Raw genomic sequence first — 17,746 nt, forward strand, 5'->3', positions numbered from 1 at the left:
CAAAATGGGTAAACAGAAACAGAGGAGGGCAAACTAAACCTAAAGGCTGCGGGAAGAATTAACACACACACACACCATCACACAGACACAAATGCACTAATATAAACAGGAATGGGGAATGGACACACACACACAGCTGGGGACAAAGAGGCTGGAGCTGCAACTTGGGGCACAGAGGATAACTAAATGAACACTGGACCCGAGGGGATGATAAAAAGGTCTACAAACAGAACACACCATATAGAGACGCAGACATGACACATGAGGGCGCTAGAGGACAACAAAAGGAGCACCTAGAGAACAAATGGAGGACATAAGGAGACACATGAGATGAGACGCCGACACAGACCATGACACCTTGTCTTCCAGGATTGCAATCTAAGCTTTTTCTGAACTACGCATACCTTTTCATTTGCCGACAGAACTCTCCTTTTAAGTGTTTTGGGAGACTCTGATCTGATAGCAATGGGCACTCAGGATGCTATTTGGCTGTAATGGCACAGCGTTAAACTGACCAGAGTCTGAGTCATTCTGGTGTTGAACACTGTGACCAGAATGAGCAGTATAACACTCAACTGCTTGCAGAGGAATGGCATCATGTGTTACATTTTGAGTAACAAAGACCTCGAGGTGACTCCACACATCAATATATTGCTCAGATCAACACCAACTTTTATGGGACTGTGTACACCTGCATCTACATCTGCAACCTTCTCAAAACGTACCTTGTCATTCCTACTTACCTGTTCTTCCCTTCTTGGAACAGGTTTTTTGACCTTAAAGGATGAGAAGATTGTAGGTACGGCTGTGTCCTTCAGGCAAACTCTCCCCTAAAATGAAAAAACATAATTACTTAATTAAAAAAAAGAGATTCACATATACACACATCAGACAAGGTCAGCTTCTGAAGAACACACTGGTACACCAGAGCACTGTGTGTGTGTGAGTGAATGTGCTTGCATGTGTGTGTGTGTGTGTGTGTGTAAAAGGCATGTGTAGTGTTTGTTATTTATAAAGCATATGTTGTTGGATTTTATCCAGAATCGAGACTTTGAAAATATATAGTTTAATTACAGTTTGATTTATTTGACATCTGTATAATGTTTATTATTTAGTTTTTTCCCCCTAAATGCCTAACGTTTTAGTTTAACATGAATATTTGTCATTCATCCCAATACATAAAGTTACACATTAAAGACTGTCCAAAAATTAAATTGTTTCTCTGAGTAATTAACCATAGAATTAGATGGAAATTAATAACATGATTGTTTCCCATCTAAACAGCCCTAGTCACACAATTCAAGGGTGGGGAAGATTTTCTTCTAGTTACACAGCAATGTAACGTCGGTATGTTATACAGCTAATGCTTCAATTTTTTAAATCTCAAACAAAATATGAAGTAATGTGTTTGTACCCTGGAGTCCGTGGTGAAGTGACGACTCTCAAAGTGTTCACTGCACAAGCGGGAGAATGAATTGGGAGTCCAGCCCTCTCTTCTTTGGTTGCTCACCCAAAGGTCAAGCCTCTCTGGATCACCTAGAGGAAAAATTCATACAAAGAACTAATTAAGTATATGGCTTTAAAATACTTACCGGAAATTACTGACTCGAGCGTACTGCAATATAAGCCTCACCCCAAAAAAAAAAGAGCGAGTTTATCTGATGGCATACAGACTTCTAACATCAAGCACTATCTACCAACTCACCGAGCTGCAGTATATCTACGGTCAGGTCAGGCTTGGGGAGAAAATATGACACGTCTTTCAGGATGGACTTCATCTTTGGTAGCTGGCGAAGCCGGGAAAAGCAGGATCTAACCACCTGGCTAATGTTGGAGTCCATCTGCATCTCTGGGTCCAAAACCACCCCCAGGTTAGTGATGGTTGGCTTCACTAAGCTGCAAAAACAGGGTTGCAGGACAGGACTAACTGCAGTGGGAGAGGGAGGAACAAATATTCCAGTTATAAATATTAAATATTTGAACAAATAAATATTTGTTAAAAGGAAGAAACTGATGATGACTTTAAGATTAGAGGAATTTTCTAGAACGGGTCTGGAACCAACGATGGCCCTTTGGATCAAATTTGGATTAAAAAATAGCTCATGATTTTATTTATGGATGGAATAAAAATACAGGTTTAAGCATCTTCTCAGTATCGTCATGTTGCACGACTTTCCACAGCAGAAGGACACAAGAACTGGCAGAATTATGATTAGACAGATTTACGTTTTAATCTCAGAATCCCAATTTTTCCCAGAATCCTCACATTATTCTATGAATTCAGAGAAAATATACATTTTTCAGAGGTCTCGCTCCCCTGCTGTGGATATTTCTCAAAATTCAACCATTTTTTCTTTTCAAAAGCTTTAGTAAGAGTTTGGACTCTAAACAAGTTTTACTTTGCAGACTGCTTGTCTACACCTTCATCAGATCTGCTCATAATAAAACATTTGGGTTATATTTAATGTCTAGAGAAGATGCTCTTCCTGGGCATTAAGTTATCAAAAACAGATAAAAGGTTTTTTTTTCCCCCCATAATTTTAACTGCTATCAGCTGATAAAAATAATAAAAACAGCCTGATCATTAAAGGGGTGTAAGTGAAACCGCGCGGGTCACACAAACCATCATGCTGTCTATATGACTACGAATGAAGGAATTGTGTGAGGATTCAATCACTGCCACAGAACACCTGCAGTCTCAACCAGGAAAACAGCTGCTGGAATGGGATTAGAGGCTGGGATTAGGGAACGTCAGACAAAAATGGATGATGAACCTATAAACAGACCTCTTAATGGACGATCTTAGCAACACCTAAAGAAGCAGCTGGACCAGAAGCAGACCAGAACTCCTTAAACTGCCCCTCTCCTGATCTATATGGTTGATACCTACATGGAGGACCAGTGTCTGATGTTAGGAACAACATTCGGGCATCAATGGCTGCATGGTGTCACAGTTGTTAGCACTGTTGCCTCGCAGCATGAAAGTTGCAGGTTTGAAACTCGGCTGCGGCCTTTCTGCGTGGAGTTGCGTGTTCTCCCCATGCATGCGTGGGTTTCCTCCGGGTGCTCCGGTTTCCCCCACGGTCAGATCTGTCTCAGAGTCCGAGAGCTACACGAGCGGTCAGCTCGCGCAGAAGCTAGCCGCCGCATCGGTCAGGCTGCCCGGCCTGACCGCTGCGGAGTACCGGATGGAACAATGGAACACAGAAGTGTCCCTCCAAGCGGTCATATTTCAACCCATTTTTATCTTAAATGCACTGGGTTTTACCCTTTTACCCATCGAAATATGCACTCTTAATTATTTTACCGTATTTTACATTTAAATTTCATGGTTAAATAAACTGTATGTACAGTCTATGGGTTAAACAGTACATGCTACATGTTAAACTGATAGTTAGCTAGCTACTTCGGTAAACAGCTAGTTTAAAGGCGGCAGTGACGTAAACTACAAATATAGATTTTAACTTACCGAAAAAAATGAAGTGGACTCCTTGGACGCTCTGTTAGTGCAATTAATACCACAGCAAGTCATTTTGTCTAACAATTGCACAAATAATATCCAAAACAGAATTCACAAGCACAGAGACTCAAAATCCCGTAACAGTTTCCAGGAGGGACCGAGGCTGTACTGAGGCCTTTCCACAGAGTTAGCTCTGTGGTCACGTGGGTCTGATGCTCATTAATTATACAGAATTTTAGGCTTTCAATACACTTAAACAGAAGAGTGAGAAAAAAATTCACCCCCCTCAGAGTTGTCATGAGTATAAACTAGATAATTTAGACAAAAACATGTTCTGGTACCAGGCTGTAAACATGTTCATTTCTGCTGTGAAATTGGTATTTTTAACATGGGAGTCAATGAGGATTTGCTCGCTTCTGGCACCAGCCCCCAGCGGATGTGGGTGGAACTGCAATTTTTCTTACTTCTGGGATGGGACCATTTTTAGAGCGGCATTGTGGGGGCTTGGTTAAAACACAGACAATTAAAAATGTAACTCCCAAAACAAAAAATAACATCTCCAATTACACACAGACATTACCTGATGAGCTTGTGATTGGTGTCAATGTGCACCATATACTTTGGGCAAGGAACTGTGTGCGTCCTTCTCACTACACATCCCAGATGTGTCATTCGAGCAAGTACACCCGCACTGTCCACACGATGCATGGATGCATACAGTCGGTCCCACTGTACTCTATGTCCCTGGGCAAGTAGAGCACCTCGGACTACCCTGTACCCAGCATCTGGCATGTTGCTCTTAATTACTGTGATAAAATAATCTAGTTCCTCATCACTGCATTTACTGTATGTGGCAGATACAAATATATAAATAAATATATTATTTTCAGACATCCGTCTAAATAGAGTTGCTCTGGATACACCAAGGAGTTTGGTAATGACACTTGTTGGCAGACCCATTTCCACAAAGTGTTCGAGAGCCTCTCGCGACACCGCCAATCGTTGACGGCCACGAGAAACTCTTTCAACGTCTACTGTTATTAATGTCTTTTGATTATCTCTTTCCTGCTGGATAATAGTATTCAGATCGGAAAGAGCAGAAAGTATATCCTCTCCCTCCCACATCAACAATGTCACCTAGCGCACCTAATAGAGTTCCGGACCCCACGTGACTCTCAGTTAGTGGACGCCATTTTGGCATGCAAAAAAGGTAAACAAACACGGATGTAACCATGAACATGAACGGGATCCGCTTGGATTTTACTTCGTCGGAGTTTACTTCACACTTTAAAACAGAAGAAATCGTTTTATAGTCAGAAATTAAATAGACTAAACATCTCCGACCCTTACCGTGCCCCTGGGATACTTTTTAAAAACGCCAGAAGCTGTCGGAGCGGACTTGTTACCGGCACAACACCGGACCTGGCCGGGGGAACCCCTTGGGATTCCCCCGGCCGGAGGAGCTGGGGAGAAGGTCTGGGACTCTCGACTCTACTGCCCGCTCCGACGCCAGAAGCTGTCGGAGCGGGCTTCTTACCGGCACAACACCGGACCTGACTGGGGAACCCCTTGGGATTTACCCGGAGGAGCTGGCTCTGGCGGCTGGGGAGAGGGAAGTCACGCTACTGCCCCCGCAACCCGACTCCGGATACGCGGATGAAAATGGATGGATGGACGGACAAATAACAGATTTACACGTAAGTAGTCTCGGTGAGACAGATAATAGCAATCCAAAGTGCTTTTTATGTGTGATCTGACAAATGATCAACCATTGCTTAAAAATTAAATACAGCTTAGCCGGTTAATTATTGTGATCATAAAACACGGAAACGGCAGCACGCAGAACTCACGAGGCATCGTTTTACGTGATGTTTACTTGCTGCTATGAGTAATAAGACAGAAAAAGCCACGCCAAAATAAGTTTAGGAAGCCCACTAAGAATCATAATAAAAGCATTTAAAATAAATACCATACACAGTTGAGGAAACGTTGGTTTAAATACCTGATATGAAGCGGTCGCTGCATAAGCGAAATCCTTTACTCTCAGGATCCCACAGCTTCATTTTAGCCTGGTCACTAGTGCGTTTTATTATAATGATCCAGCGTTTGCGGCGCTCCGGATCTTAAGGAATCCTGTAGATGGCTCATTCCTTATGTCGTCCGTGTCTGTTCTGCATCCTGGGGCACAACAGGAATCTACCATATTTCCCGTTTGATTGAGTTTTCTGACAATAACAAATAGCCCAGCTGCCGGCTTCTGCCTGCCAAATGGCGCCGTTTCAATTTGAACTGTTGCATGCCGGGAGAAGTGACGTCAACTCTCGGAGCTCTATAGCCTTTCCCCATCAACAGGTTGCTTCTCCAAGATGCTTGACAATCGATCGTAAAACATCTGAAGGATGTCACGCCTCAATGATTCCTAGAGGAAAAAAAAAACAAAAACAGAACAAACATGAATTGGATAACTGTTGGGTAATAGAAATAAAATAACAACTTCCAAATATCTTATGGCACTTTTATTTTTTTAACACTCCAGCTATGATAGTTTTAATAAAAAAACATTTTTAAATAAGACCAACTGTAGATTCAAAGGTACATGAAATGATGAAGCAGTATTTCTGTTTATTATGTGCCAGAGCTCATTGGCCAAAATTTAAAGATGTATTTTATTTTTTTAAAAGTAATATTTCTTTAACTATCGCACACCACCAGAAAATCTAACATTTATGCACCGGCTCAGCCAGTGTCTGTCTCCTTATTACTGCACGCACAGCCTAAAGCAAGGGTGTCAAACTCAAATTCACAATGGGACAAAATTAAAAACTGGGACAAAATTGCGGGCCAAACTCAATATTTGTTGAAAAGTTTATTTACAGATGTCTTGTTATTCATTTGGAAAGAAACTTATTTTTGCATCTGAACACAGAATCTGATATGACCAAATTACACACGAGCAAGTACATTTTAAATAAAACACATCACTCGTTACTTATGTCTCAATTTTTATTTACTCTTTTTACTCCTTACAATGTGTACATATTCAGTATTTAGATTGTTTTACCTTTTGGATATTTTAAGTTTGTCTGTTTTATGTTTTCTTTTAGTTTACTCTTTATTGTTATGTTTTACTCTCCTGTTTGGCTTCTGTAATGAACGTTATCGCTGCTGTGACATCACAGTTTCCACACTGAGGGACAATAAAGGGATTTTCTATTCTATTCTTCAATTTGTAGTCTGTCCAGTTCCCATTTTAGAGTAAGTTGAATCTTTTTTTTACAGGCCAACAACAAAAACCAAAAATAGCAATTATCTTCTATGAAAATATCTCAGTTATTAACTTTCATGCTTGGGAGCAGAAAAAGTTCATGACAATTAAATGTTTCAAGCTCAGTTCTCTCCACTCTGATGGTCACCTGTTCCAGCCAGATACCTTCTTTCTAGGCGTTCAAAGTCGGAAACTCGCTGAGTAAACTGGGCGCTTAGAGGAGTATCTTCAGTTGTTTAAGACTGAGGGTAACGCTGCACACGCTGATTCTACTAGCATGGATGCTAATGATCGTAAACATAAAAGAGGGCTTGCGTCTCGCGCGCTAACACCGCAAAGCACTGTGGGATTAGTAGTCTTATCAGCAAAATCGCCCGGCGGGCCAGTTTTAATATTATATATTTGATATTTGATTTCGCGGGGCAAATAAAAATAGACCAAGGGCTTGAGTTTGACAACCGTGGCCTAAAAAAATGGTACCTAGACACGCTAACTAAACAAATGTTTGCTTGAGTTTAGCTTGATGTTAAACTAGATGAAGAATGGACCAGACTTCACTAACGTCTGGACTGAATTGAACATAAAACATTTTACTTGACAATGAAGAACGCTTCTACTCATAATTCATAACATTGCATCAATTACAACGAGGGAATAAGATAAAACTGTTACTCACAGATTGTGACCGGTCCATCCCGCTATGCCGTGTGAACTGCAAGACGCATGCGCACAGCAGATCTGTTCCGTAACATAAGGAGCCATATGATTGGCTGAAAGCGAACAGCCCTGGCAGAATCCTATATTTGATTGACAGATTCATTAGCCAATGGTGACGTTTGTTGATCTGCGACGTTAGGAGTGTCTCAAAATTCAGCACACTGATTTCTCTCACGAATGAAGGAAGGTTCACAAATGAGAAGCTGTTCGTGAATGCACCACACTGATTTCACTCACAAACGCAGGAAGGTTCACAAATGAGAAGCTGTTCGTAAATGCACGTTCAGCAATTCGTATGATCTGTGAGTTTATATTACAAGTGTTCTTACAAATTATATTTGTGAACCACAGAGTGTGAACTTCAGAATTAGCGTGTGCATTTGTGGAAAATGTTGCGTGACTTATTTTTTCACATTATATTTATGAGTCAAAGAGTGTGCGTGCGCGCACACACACACACACACACACACCTTTATGATGATCTCACAAACGCTGAAAACGCACGTGGCGCTGCACGTGACGCTGCCTGTTTACGCTTTATTACGTCGCTTTGTGACGTCATCCTGCCAGCCTATAAATAGGGCGCTGGGAACGTTGGTTACGTATTGTAACCCCAGATTCTATGAGTCTAGTCGCAGCCCTTAAGCTAGCTGCTATTGGAAGGATGATCTCCGCATCAGCCAATCATGAAGAGCTTAAATGTACGCCCACCAATAGTGGGCCCCCTCGTGGTGTATAACCGCAGTGACCCCACTGCTCACCTCCAATGGCTCTTTTTCCCATCATAACCAGTGGGGCCAGTGGCTTAAGGGCTGCGACTAGACTCATAGAATCTGGGGTTACAATACGTAACCAACGTTCTATTTCGTCTAGTCTTAGCCCTTAAGCTATAGCTGCTATTGGAATAAAGCGCAGCTGGATGGGTTTACGCCCCACTGGTTAACACAACCAATGGACACACCCAATCAAATCTCCTCTAGTGGGGGACGTTCAGCCTCAGACCAGGCCTAAAGACTGAGGCAGGCACGATAAGAGAGGGGCCCCCACTAAAAAACATCATCCACAAGAGGATAAAATCCATCTCAGCAAGGCCAATGAGGTGCCATAAGCACTCATTTAGCCTGCTGGGGTCCAAGCACTGAACGAGTGATGGAACCTGAAGACACATCTCGTAAATAATAACGAGTAAAGGAACAGGGTGAAGCCCATGAAGCAGCCTGACAAATGTCTTCCATTGACACACCACTGAGGAGCGCCATCGAAGAGGAAATCCCTCTGGCCGAGTGAGCCCTGAGTGCCTCAGGGGGATCCCGCCCTGATGATGTGTAAGCGAGGGAAATGGCGTCACACAGCCAGCGTGAAAGGCGCTGGGCCGACAGCGCCTGACCAAGGGAAGACTCCCTGTAGTGCACAAACAGGTTTTGTGAGCGACGAATCCCTGAAGTGCGTGACACATATCGTGCAAGCGCGCGCACCGGGCAGAGAAGGTGAGAAGCCGCCTCCTCCTCAGAATTATGGGGAGGAGGAAAAAGTCCAGCCAATGAAATTGACCTGGATTTGAAGGAAGCATTAATGCTTTTGGGCACAAAGGCTGGGTTGGGGCATAAAACAGCAGACCCGCCATCCTCCCGGATCCTGAGGCATGCGGGAGCCACTGAGAGGGCGGTTAGGTCACTCACTCTCTTAACTGATGCTAGCGCCAGCAGCAATGCAGTTTTAAGCGACAGGAACTTGAGTGAGACCTGGTCCAAGGGTTCAAATGGGGCTTTGGATAAGCCGTGCAGAACCACCGTTAGATCCCATTGGGGAAAAAGCGGGCGGGACACAGGTCTGTTCCTTCTGACACCTTTTAGAAAACGTTTTGTGAGGGGATGATTGAAAACAGATCTATCTCCAAAACCCTGATGACATGATGAGATAGCTGCAGCATATGTCTTAACAGTGCTGAATGCGAGGCCCCTGTCCATCAGTATCTGCAGAAACGATAGAACATCCGCCAGCTGGCAGGAGAGCGCTTGAACATTCCGTTCTGCGCACCAGTTCTGGAAAGCTGCCCATTTAGCAGCGTAAGAGGCAATGGTAGAGGGCGCCCGCGCACTCTGAATCGTGGCCACCACATCATGCGGCAGCCCAGAAGCCTCTAAGCGTGACCGCTCAGCGGCCAGACCAGACTGTACATATACCATGGGCCAGACCCACAGCCGTTGGCCTATTTCTGGAGGATGTTTGATTATCCCATCCGCCTGGAGAAGGGCGTCCGCCCTCCACGGGAGCCTCCACGGGGAGCCGGACACTAGCGCTTGCAGGTCCGGAAACCATGACGCGGACACGCGCCTGGGAGCCACCAGAATCACCGAGAGCTGTTCCGACCGAATTCGGTCCAGGAGACGGGGAATCAGAGGGACTGGTGGAAACGCGTAAAGGAGCGTTCGAGGCCAGGGCTGGTGTGAGAAGGCGTCCGCTCCGAGCGGGGGTCCGTCCCGGGGACTCAGGGAAAACCACAGGCGACACTGAGCGTTTTCGCGAGCCGCGAACAGATCCACAGACGGTTCCCCGAACCTGATCCAGATCTGTGATATCAGTGCAGGATGTAGACGCCAGTCGGAGTCGCGGGGTCCCCCTCTCGACAGGATGTCTGCCGCTACATTCAGTACCCCCGGAATGTAGATGGCTCTGATGGACAGCAGGTGGACATGTGTCCAACACAGTAAATCTGTGGCGACACGCAACAGTGGGAGGGATCGAACTCCCCCTTGGCGATTTATGTAGGCTGCCGCTACCCGGTTGTCTGTGTGAACTTCGACATGACGGCCCTTGAGAAGGGCAGCGAAGTGTCTGATCACATTCCTCACTGTCATAAGCTCCAACACATTTATGTGCTCGTGCGTGTGGGAGGGCCAACGATCTGCCACCGTGTGGGACAAGCACGTGCCCCCCCACCCCGACAGTGACGCATCCGTAAACACATACGTGTGACGCAGGACGTCCGATGGGAACCCCGCGTGAGAGGATGCAGGGGTTCCCCCAGTGAGCGAGGTCCCCGCCCACTGAAGGGGGAATCCTCAACATGCGTCTCTTCTGACGTATTGGGTGTACCCGGAGGCGGGTGAACCAACGTTGCAAGCGCCTCGTGCGCAGCAAACCTAGCGGCACTACTGAATGGGCTGCGGACATCATGCCCAGGAGTTTCATGACTAACCGGGCTCTCACGATCTTGCGGGGTTGAACACGGGAGATCACCGTGGAGAGATCTGCCGCTCTTGCAGGCGACAAACGTGCTCTCATTAGGGAGGCGTCCAACTCCACCCCGAGATACACAATCGACTGGGATGGAAGGATGGAGCTCTTTTCCCAGTTTATAGAAAACCCCAGGGTCGACAGATGCTCTGTCAACCTCCTGGTTTGCTGTGACGCCTCGTCCTCGGACCGAGCGCACAGGAGAAGATCGTCCAAGTAAAATAAGACCCTCATTCCCTCCGTGCGCAGTGGCTGCAGCGCGGTCTCCAGACATTTGGAGAAAGTGCGCGGGGCTAGCGAGTAGCCGAAAGGGAGGCGATTGAACTGATATTGAACTCCCTTGAATGAAAAACGCAGAAACTTCCGGTGGTTTGGAACTACTGGTATGTGGAAGTATGCGTCTTTCAGGTCGATTGACGTGAACCAATCCCCGGGGCGCACATATTCCAGGACTTGTCTCATCGTTAACATGCGGAAATGCATTACTGCTATGGAGCAGTTGAACAGGGACAGGTCGAGAATCGGTCTCATTCCTCCCGACTTCTTCGGTACTACGAAGTAGCGGGAGTAGAAACCCGAGAGTTCTTGTCCGCGAGGGACTCGGGAAATAGCGTCTTTGGACAGAAGTTCCCGCAGCTCCAGCTCTAGCGCCTGAGACTGTACTTGCGATGTGAACGTCGTCTCCACGATCCCGTTGAAGGGAGGTGGAGTGGCCTGAAAATGAAGTGTGTGACCGCAATGAATGGTGTCCGAAATCCATTTGCTCATGATGCAAAGGCGGCGCCACTCGTGCGCGCGTTCCAATGGACGCGTGTGCGCGGTCACGTGAACAACGTCTGAGGGTTGTGCATGCGCCCTTACCGCCGTCGCCCGTACCAGAGAACTGGGGGCGACCCATGGAGGGCTGCGCTCGAAAGGGCAAGTGCGAAACAGCTGGAACAGGCTGGTCCACACCGCGGAGCGTGGAGTCCGAGAGTGAAGGACGAGTGGGAGCCGGGCCTGTGCACGGGGGCGACAGAGTGCAAGCGGATGGAGCCGCGCACTGTGCCGCCGCGCGTGGTCGAGACAGCGACATGACATCTCGCCCCACCCAACGGCGTGGGGAGAGCGGGACGAGTTGGGCCTGGCCGGATGCTGGGGCCAGAGCGCAAATGGAGCGCACCCTTACGGCTGGCCGTGTATTATGACTACCTGCAGGAACATGTGTGCGTGCAGCAGTGCTTGGTGTGGGGAACATGTGTGAAAACTCGGCAGAGGATTCTGCGGAGGACTGTAGGATTGAGCTCTTTGAGTGACGTTTTTTGGGTTTTATTTCAAAACCAACAACATCAGAACAATCAGTAACACACACATTCCCCCCAAAGAGTCACTTCCGTGGCTGCTTTCGGCGAGGCTCCTGCACCTGGGACTGCCAAGACGGCGTCTGCTGGCCCCGCCGGAACCGTTGTCCGCCATCTCGCTGGTCCCGCTGATGTGGAGCCGAAGCGGGAGGCCGGATCCGTGGAGCGGGCGGTGCAGCTGGACGTCTGAAGCTTCCGCGCCGTTCGTCCCATCCTCTGGCTGAACGGCCGGAGTGCGAGGCTGACCGAGGGTGGACCAGGTCTCGCACCGTAGCCGATAGTTCGGCCGTCTTCTGAGCCCTCTCAATGACGCCCCTAAGATGGGGACCAAACAGAACATCGGTGGTGATTGGCCATCCAGCATCTCCCTTTGCAGATGTTCCGGAATGGAGGGCCGGGCCTTCAGCCAGATCGCTCGCTGGATGAGGGTCTGCCAGGCAGCGATGCGAGCAGAACCGGTGAGCACAGCAGCACACAGATTGAGGATAGCATCAGCAGTCTTAGTTATGACGGCTTTCGACTCCTCGGGAGCTTCCAGCTCCTCCATCATCTTGGAGACGCCGAAGGCAAGAAGGGCGATGTTATTCCCTGCAGCGCCGGTCTGAAAGGCACACTGATGTGCGCGGTCGGTGAGCCGCGTCAGCAGCTGGTCATGTTTTGAAGCGGGAACAGCTCGCGGGCCAGCGAGGTGGTTCTTGGCGCCGAACAGCGAGGCCAAATCCGGCTCTAGCAGAGGAACGGACGGCCAGCCTTGGTCGGAAAACCCCTCGACCTTGGTGATGGGCGCATATGTGGAGACTGGCGCCTTGAGCTTGGCAGGCTCGGAGAAGGCGGCAGACCAGCAGCTCATAGCAGCGGGGAAGCGCGGCCAGACAGGGTCTGGACAGCGTGTCTGAGTTGCCCCGAAAATTCCCGCCAAATCATCCGCTTCAGGCAGGGCCGGTTCTGGCACAGCTAGCCCCTTGCGGGCTGCTGACGCAGAAATGATGGCGGGCAGCTCCTGGAGCAGTGCTCTTACTGCTGGCAGGGAGGAGCGAGAAGCCACTGGGGCAGAAGGACCCGCTGAGCGAAGCTCGTCGACCTCCGTTATGTCTAGGAGGGACGCCGCCTCATCGTAGTTTTCGCTGTCAGTGACGTCATCCAGCCGGTTGAAGCCAGCCGGCTCCTGACCGGCGTCGAAGAAAACCAAAGCCTGCACGTCTTTTAACACATTTGTCAGGATTGACACACTTTATTTTCATTTAGTTGGTTAAAAAAAGTTGGGCTCGGGTCAGGCCAGAGACTCCTGAAAACCTTTTCGGGCCGGGTCAGGCTGGGGCTCCACCCCCTCGGGCCGGGCCGAACACGGGCTCAGATTTTAGGCCCGTGCAGGGCTCTACCGCGCAGCAGACAGAAGCCGCGATCAGAGATGCGCGGAGCTGCGGGGAGGGGAGGACGGGTGGAAAACATCGGTCTCCCGAGAGCTCCACAAGCCGATAGTGGATCCCAGCTCCACCAACATGTTATATTTCAACCCATTTTCTAAAGTGCAGCATTATGTTAAATACACTGGGTTTACCCTATTACATTTAAATTTCATGGTTAAACAGTACTTTTTAAAATCTAAGCTCAGCTCGGCAGTGACCTAAAATACATAAATATAATTTTACTTACCGAAAAAAATGAAGTGGAGACTCCTTGGACGCTCTATTAATGCAATTAATGCTACAGCAAGTCATTTTGTCCAACAATTGCACAAAAAATATCCAAAAACGAACACACAAACACAGAGACTCAAAATCCCGGAGCAGTTTCTAAGCCAGGCCGATGCTCTACTGAGTCCTTTCCACGGAGCTAGCTCTGTGGTCACGTGGGTCTGATGCTCATTAATTATACAGAATTTTAGGCTTTTAATACACTTAAACAGAAGAGTGAGAAAAAAATTCACCCCCCTCAGAGTTGTCATGAGTGTAAACTAGATCATTTAAACCAAAAACGTGTTTTGGTACCAGGCTGTAAACATGTTTATTTCTGCTGTGAAATTGGTATTTTTAACATGGGAGTCAATGAGGATTTGCTCGCTTCTGACACCAGCCCCCAGCGGATGTGGGTGGAGCTGCAATTTTTGGTACTTCCGGGTTGGCCTCAATTTTTGAGCCGCATTGTGGGGGCTTGATACTACCAATGCTTTTTATGCCGACTTCGGACTGGTCCACAATAGCAGTAAGCTATTAGTGGTCCTATTACAGTTTTTTCTATTGCTAAAACTCAAAAAGCAAAAATGAGGCACAGTTTTCACAACCTCTTCTTCTGTTCCCAATCGCTTGACTCAGTTTATCACTACTTAAGATTTCCTTATCATATTTGAACTCTGATTTTCCTCCTTTAAACTCTGATGTCAATTTCACATTACCTTGCTGTCAAAACACAACACACAATTTTCAGGTTTACAAACACTTCTCACATAAATTCTCAAAGCTTCGATCAACAACACACAAATATTCAAATCTCTAAACTGTCGGGTCTGGCGAGCAATTTGCAATCAGGGACTGCAGCATAAAAGTAAGTTTCCACAAGGCTACCCAGGTGTATGAGTGGTTTCAGGACCACCCACGGTTTTCCATTTTATACCTTCCACCTTATTCCCCCTTCCTCAATCCCACTGGGGAGTTTTTATCAGCCTGGAGGTGGAAGGTGTACGAAAGGAATCCACAGAGCAAGGTCCCACTGCTTCAAGCCATGGAGGAGGCTTGTAGAGGTGTGGCCTTTGAGGCCTGTCAGGGCTTCATGAGGCACTCGAGGCAGTACTTCCAGCGCTATTTGGACCAGGAGGACATCGCCTGTGATGTTGATGAGGCCCTCTGGCCAGACAGAGTCAGAAGGCATGATGCCCATGATTATGCTTGAATGGGAGAGGGGGTGGGGGGTTAACTGTAAAAATAAAATGTTTTGTTTCAAAATTTGTGTGATGTCTAATGTTTGTCTTAGGCCCTGTCCACACGTAGCCGGGGATCTGCCAAAACATAGATATTTTTCCATTTTTTGGCCTGTCATCCACACGAAAATGGATCTTTTTAAAAACTCCGGCCAAAGTGAAGATCTGCATTTTCTCCGTTTTGGGTGTCTGCGTGTGGACAGACAAAACCGGAATTTTAAGGTCCGCAACGTCACTTTCCGTGACAGAAAAATGCTGACATCACGTGTGCGACCTGTGTTTACACTAGCCGACAGCATGGATGCCCTCAGAGCTGCGCTCGCTTTATCAATTGTCCAAGCGCTTTCTGCTTGTTTGTTTTTGAAAGCGGAATTACTGCTCCTTGCGGAAGACCACAGACGAAGGACGAGGTTAAGAACGAGGGAAGTACTGCCGCCTACACGTCTGGCATGTCCGTTTTTTTTTAAAGAGCAAGTCAACCCCTACCAGAGTCTAACCCCACTCCCACTTCATGTTTGAAAAATGCAACAAATGCTGTTGCCTGGCAGACCGAGAGGGCGGAGCCGCTAACAAATACACACACACTCAGGCTCACGACAGCATTGTGACATCATAATGTACCAGTTTACATCATAGCATACTTCTTAGCCAATAGCGGTGGCAGATTTAAATTAAAATACAGTGCAGAGTTTTTACCTGACAACGGCACAACACTGCCAGTTTTAGGCAGAATATTTAAATTTTAACTAAGATGCACTGAAGTGCCAAATTATTGACGACACGAGTCTGCAGCACGATTAGACACTCATTTATTTAGTTTATCAGCAAAAAAAAGTTTATTTGGGGGTGACTTGCTCTTTAAACGAGGTGGTGTGGATGCAAGTTTTTGGAGGGGCGGATATTCGTTTAAAAAAACCCGGCTATGTGTGGACTAGGCCTCAGAGAAAAGTGGGCACTGTCATACATTCAGTGTGTAATTCATTGTGTTCCATTTAGACAACTGTGTTTTCAGTTTTGCTCTTCAGTGTCCTTTCCATGCTTGGTAGTGTTCACCCAAAGGCTACTTGTGTTTTAGCAATGAATAGTATGTGTGTGTCATGTGAAAATGTGGCTGTGTTTATCAAATGAAAACACGTGTTCCATTTTGGGAACATGTTAAGATGCGTGATGGCAGGGTTTTGTTGCAAAGGGAAGCCACGGTTTAGGAATTTGTGTGTTATGTTTGGGGTTTTGTGTGTGCAGTTTTGAAAAACGTGTTTTAGCAATCGAAAAAAACTGTAACATTTGGACTGTCTCATTTTTCTAACCAAACCGTATTCACTCTGGTCCTGCATTTTGTAAAAATAATAAAAAGATGGCAGTGTGATTGTGTCCGAATCACTTGCAAGCGGGGACCAACTGATATGTATGGATGTACAAGATTCCAGCCAGAACTTCCTCCGGAGGAAACTGATGACACAGTGGAAGAGAAACGTCAAAGATTACAGAGCACTCACAGCAAGTATGGCATTAACAGACAGGATAGACCCGAAGTGACTGATTTGATGAACACCACATTTAGCCTTCAGTGCAAACATATAAACAGGATCCCTGCTCCCTCCTTAACTGATCTGCAAACCAGCTGGCCTTACCTGTTTACACAACGTGGAATTTTTTCTCACTTTGAGTTGCTGACTGATGTTGCCATCCTCCGTGCCTTGGAACTGTCAATTGAGGAGTTTGTTAATGCCATTGTGGAGTACTTCCGCACTAAAGTCAAGACTGCTAATGTCCAGACAATCCTGGCACAAGAAGAAACTGATGATCTCACATTCCTTGTTGTCCAGCTTTTGATGGCTCACTTCAAGGAGTCCCCTGATGGGCTGATTCTGACTACTGATGTAGGCTTATTGCACATAAATAGTATGAGCTTCGTCCATTTTTGTATGTATATGCATACTGTCTTGCTAATGTACACTTGTCCATGTTTTACAGGAGTTTGCAACGGCAGCGGATGTCGAAACCAGCCTAAGTTTGCCAGCCAGCCCTCGTCTGATTTTGAGTGAGTTCAGAACTGATTAGCACTATTCACATGTTTCGCTTAAAGTTGCTTAATATGTATATATGTAAAAAGAATATAAACACTTGTAAAAAAGGAGATCCAAAGGTACTTGCCTGACATTGTTAAAAAGCCTTTACCAGAATAGAATTGTCTTGCTGACCTTAAATGAAGTTCTGATGTTTTAAAATATTGTGTGGATAAAAATTTGAGAGAAAATGTAACAAAAACGTTCATCTTTGTCCACCACAGGTGGCAATGAGCAAAAACTGAGTGGATGGATGGTCAGTGCTGAAGGCCTTGTCATCTTTGAGGGGGTCCTGCCAACATTTTCAACAGGGCTTGCAGCGGTGTTTGCCACATTTTACATCTTCAACCTGCAATATCAAGATGAGGCAGCAAAGACTTTGGAGTTTGTGCAACGGTAAAATGATCCTGTGAAATTATTTATTTTGAAAACACGGCGCTGTAGAAAAAAACAGCAATGCCAAGATTTCAAAACTATCAATCTGGTCATAATCAAAAGTTGGCAAATTTGTTGATGGGGTTTCAATATATTTAAAGGGATGTTCCACCCCTAAGTGAAATTTGGTCTATTTCCATATTCCCCACAGATGAATAAGTAAGAACAAAGCAGTTAGTAACCAACGCAGTAATTCTCTTGATCTGGAAGCAGTCCATTTGCTTTAGCTTAGCATAAACAATGGAAGTGAATAGCAAAAGTTAGCATTTTGTGTGCAAATGTGATTAAAATTACTCAATAATGATACCAATT

General features: G+C 46.3%; 1 protein-coding gene across 1 annotated transcript; it reads left to right on the forward strand.

Moving 5' to 3' along the window:
* The first annotated feature begins 16,033 nt into the window (after positions 1-16,033).
* On the forward strand, positions 16,034-17,569 carry LOC139069717 (uncharacterized). The gene is made up of 3 exons (XM_070550605.1): positions 16,034-16,813; positions 16,908-16,974; positions 17,224-17,569. The coding sequence occupies exons 1-3, from the start codon at positions 16,337-16,339 to the stop codon at positions 17,397-17,399; spliced, it is 720 nt and encodes a 239-aa protein (XP_070406706.1). The 5' UTR covers positions 16,034-16,336; the 3' UTR covers positions 17,400-17,569.
* The last annotated feature ends 177 nt before the right edge of the window (positions 17,570-17,746 follow it).

The sequence above is a fragment of the Nothobranchius furzeri genome, chromosome 4, assembly GCF_043380555.1.
Source record: "Nothobranchius furzeri strain GRZ-AD chromosome 4, NfurGRZ-RIMD1, whole genome shotgun sequence".
Lineage (NCBI taxonomy): Eukaryota > Metazoa > Chordata > Actinopteri > Cyprinodontiformes > Nothobranchiidae > Nothobranchius > Nothobranchius furzeri.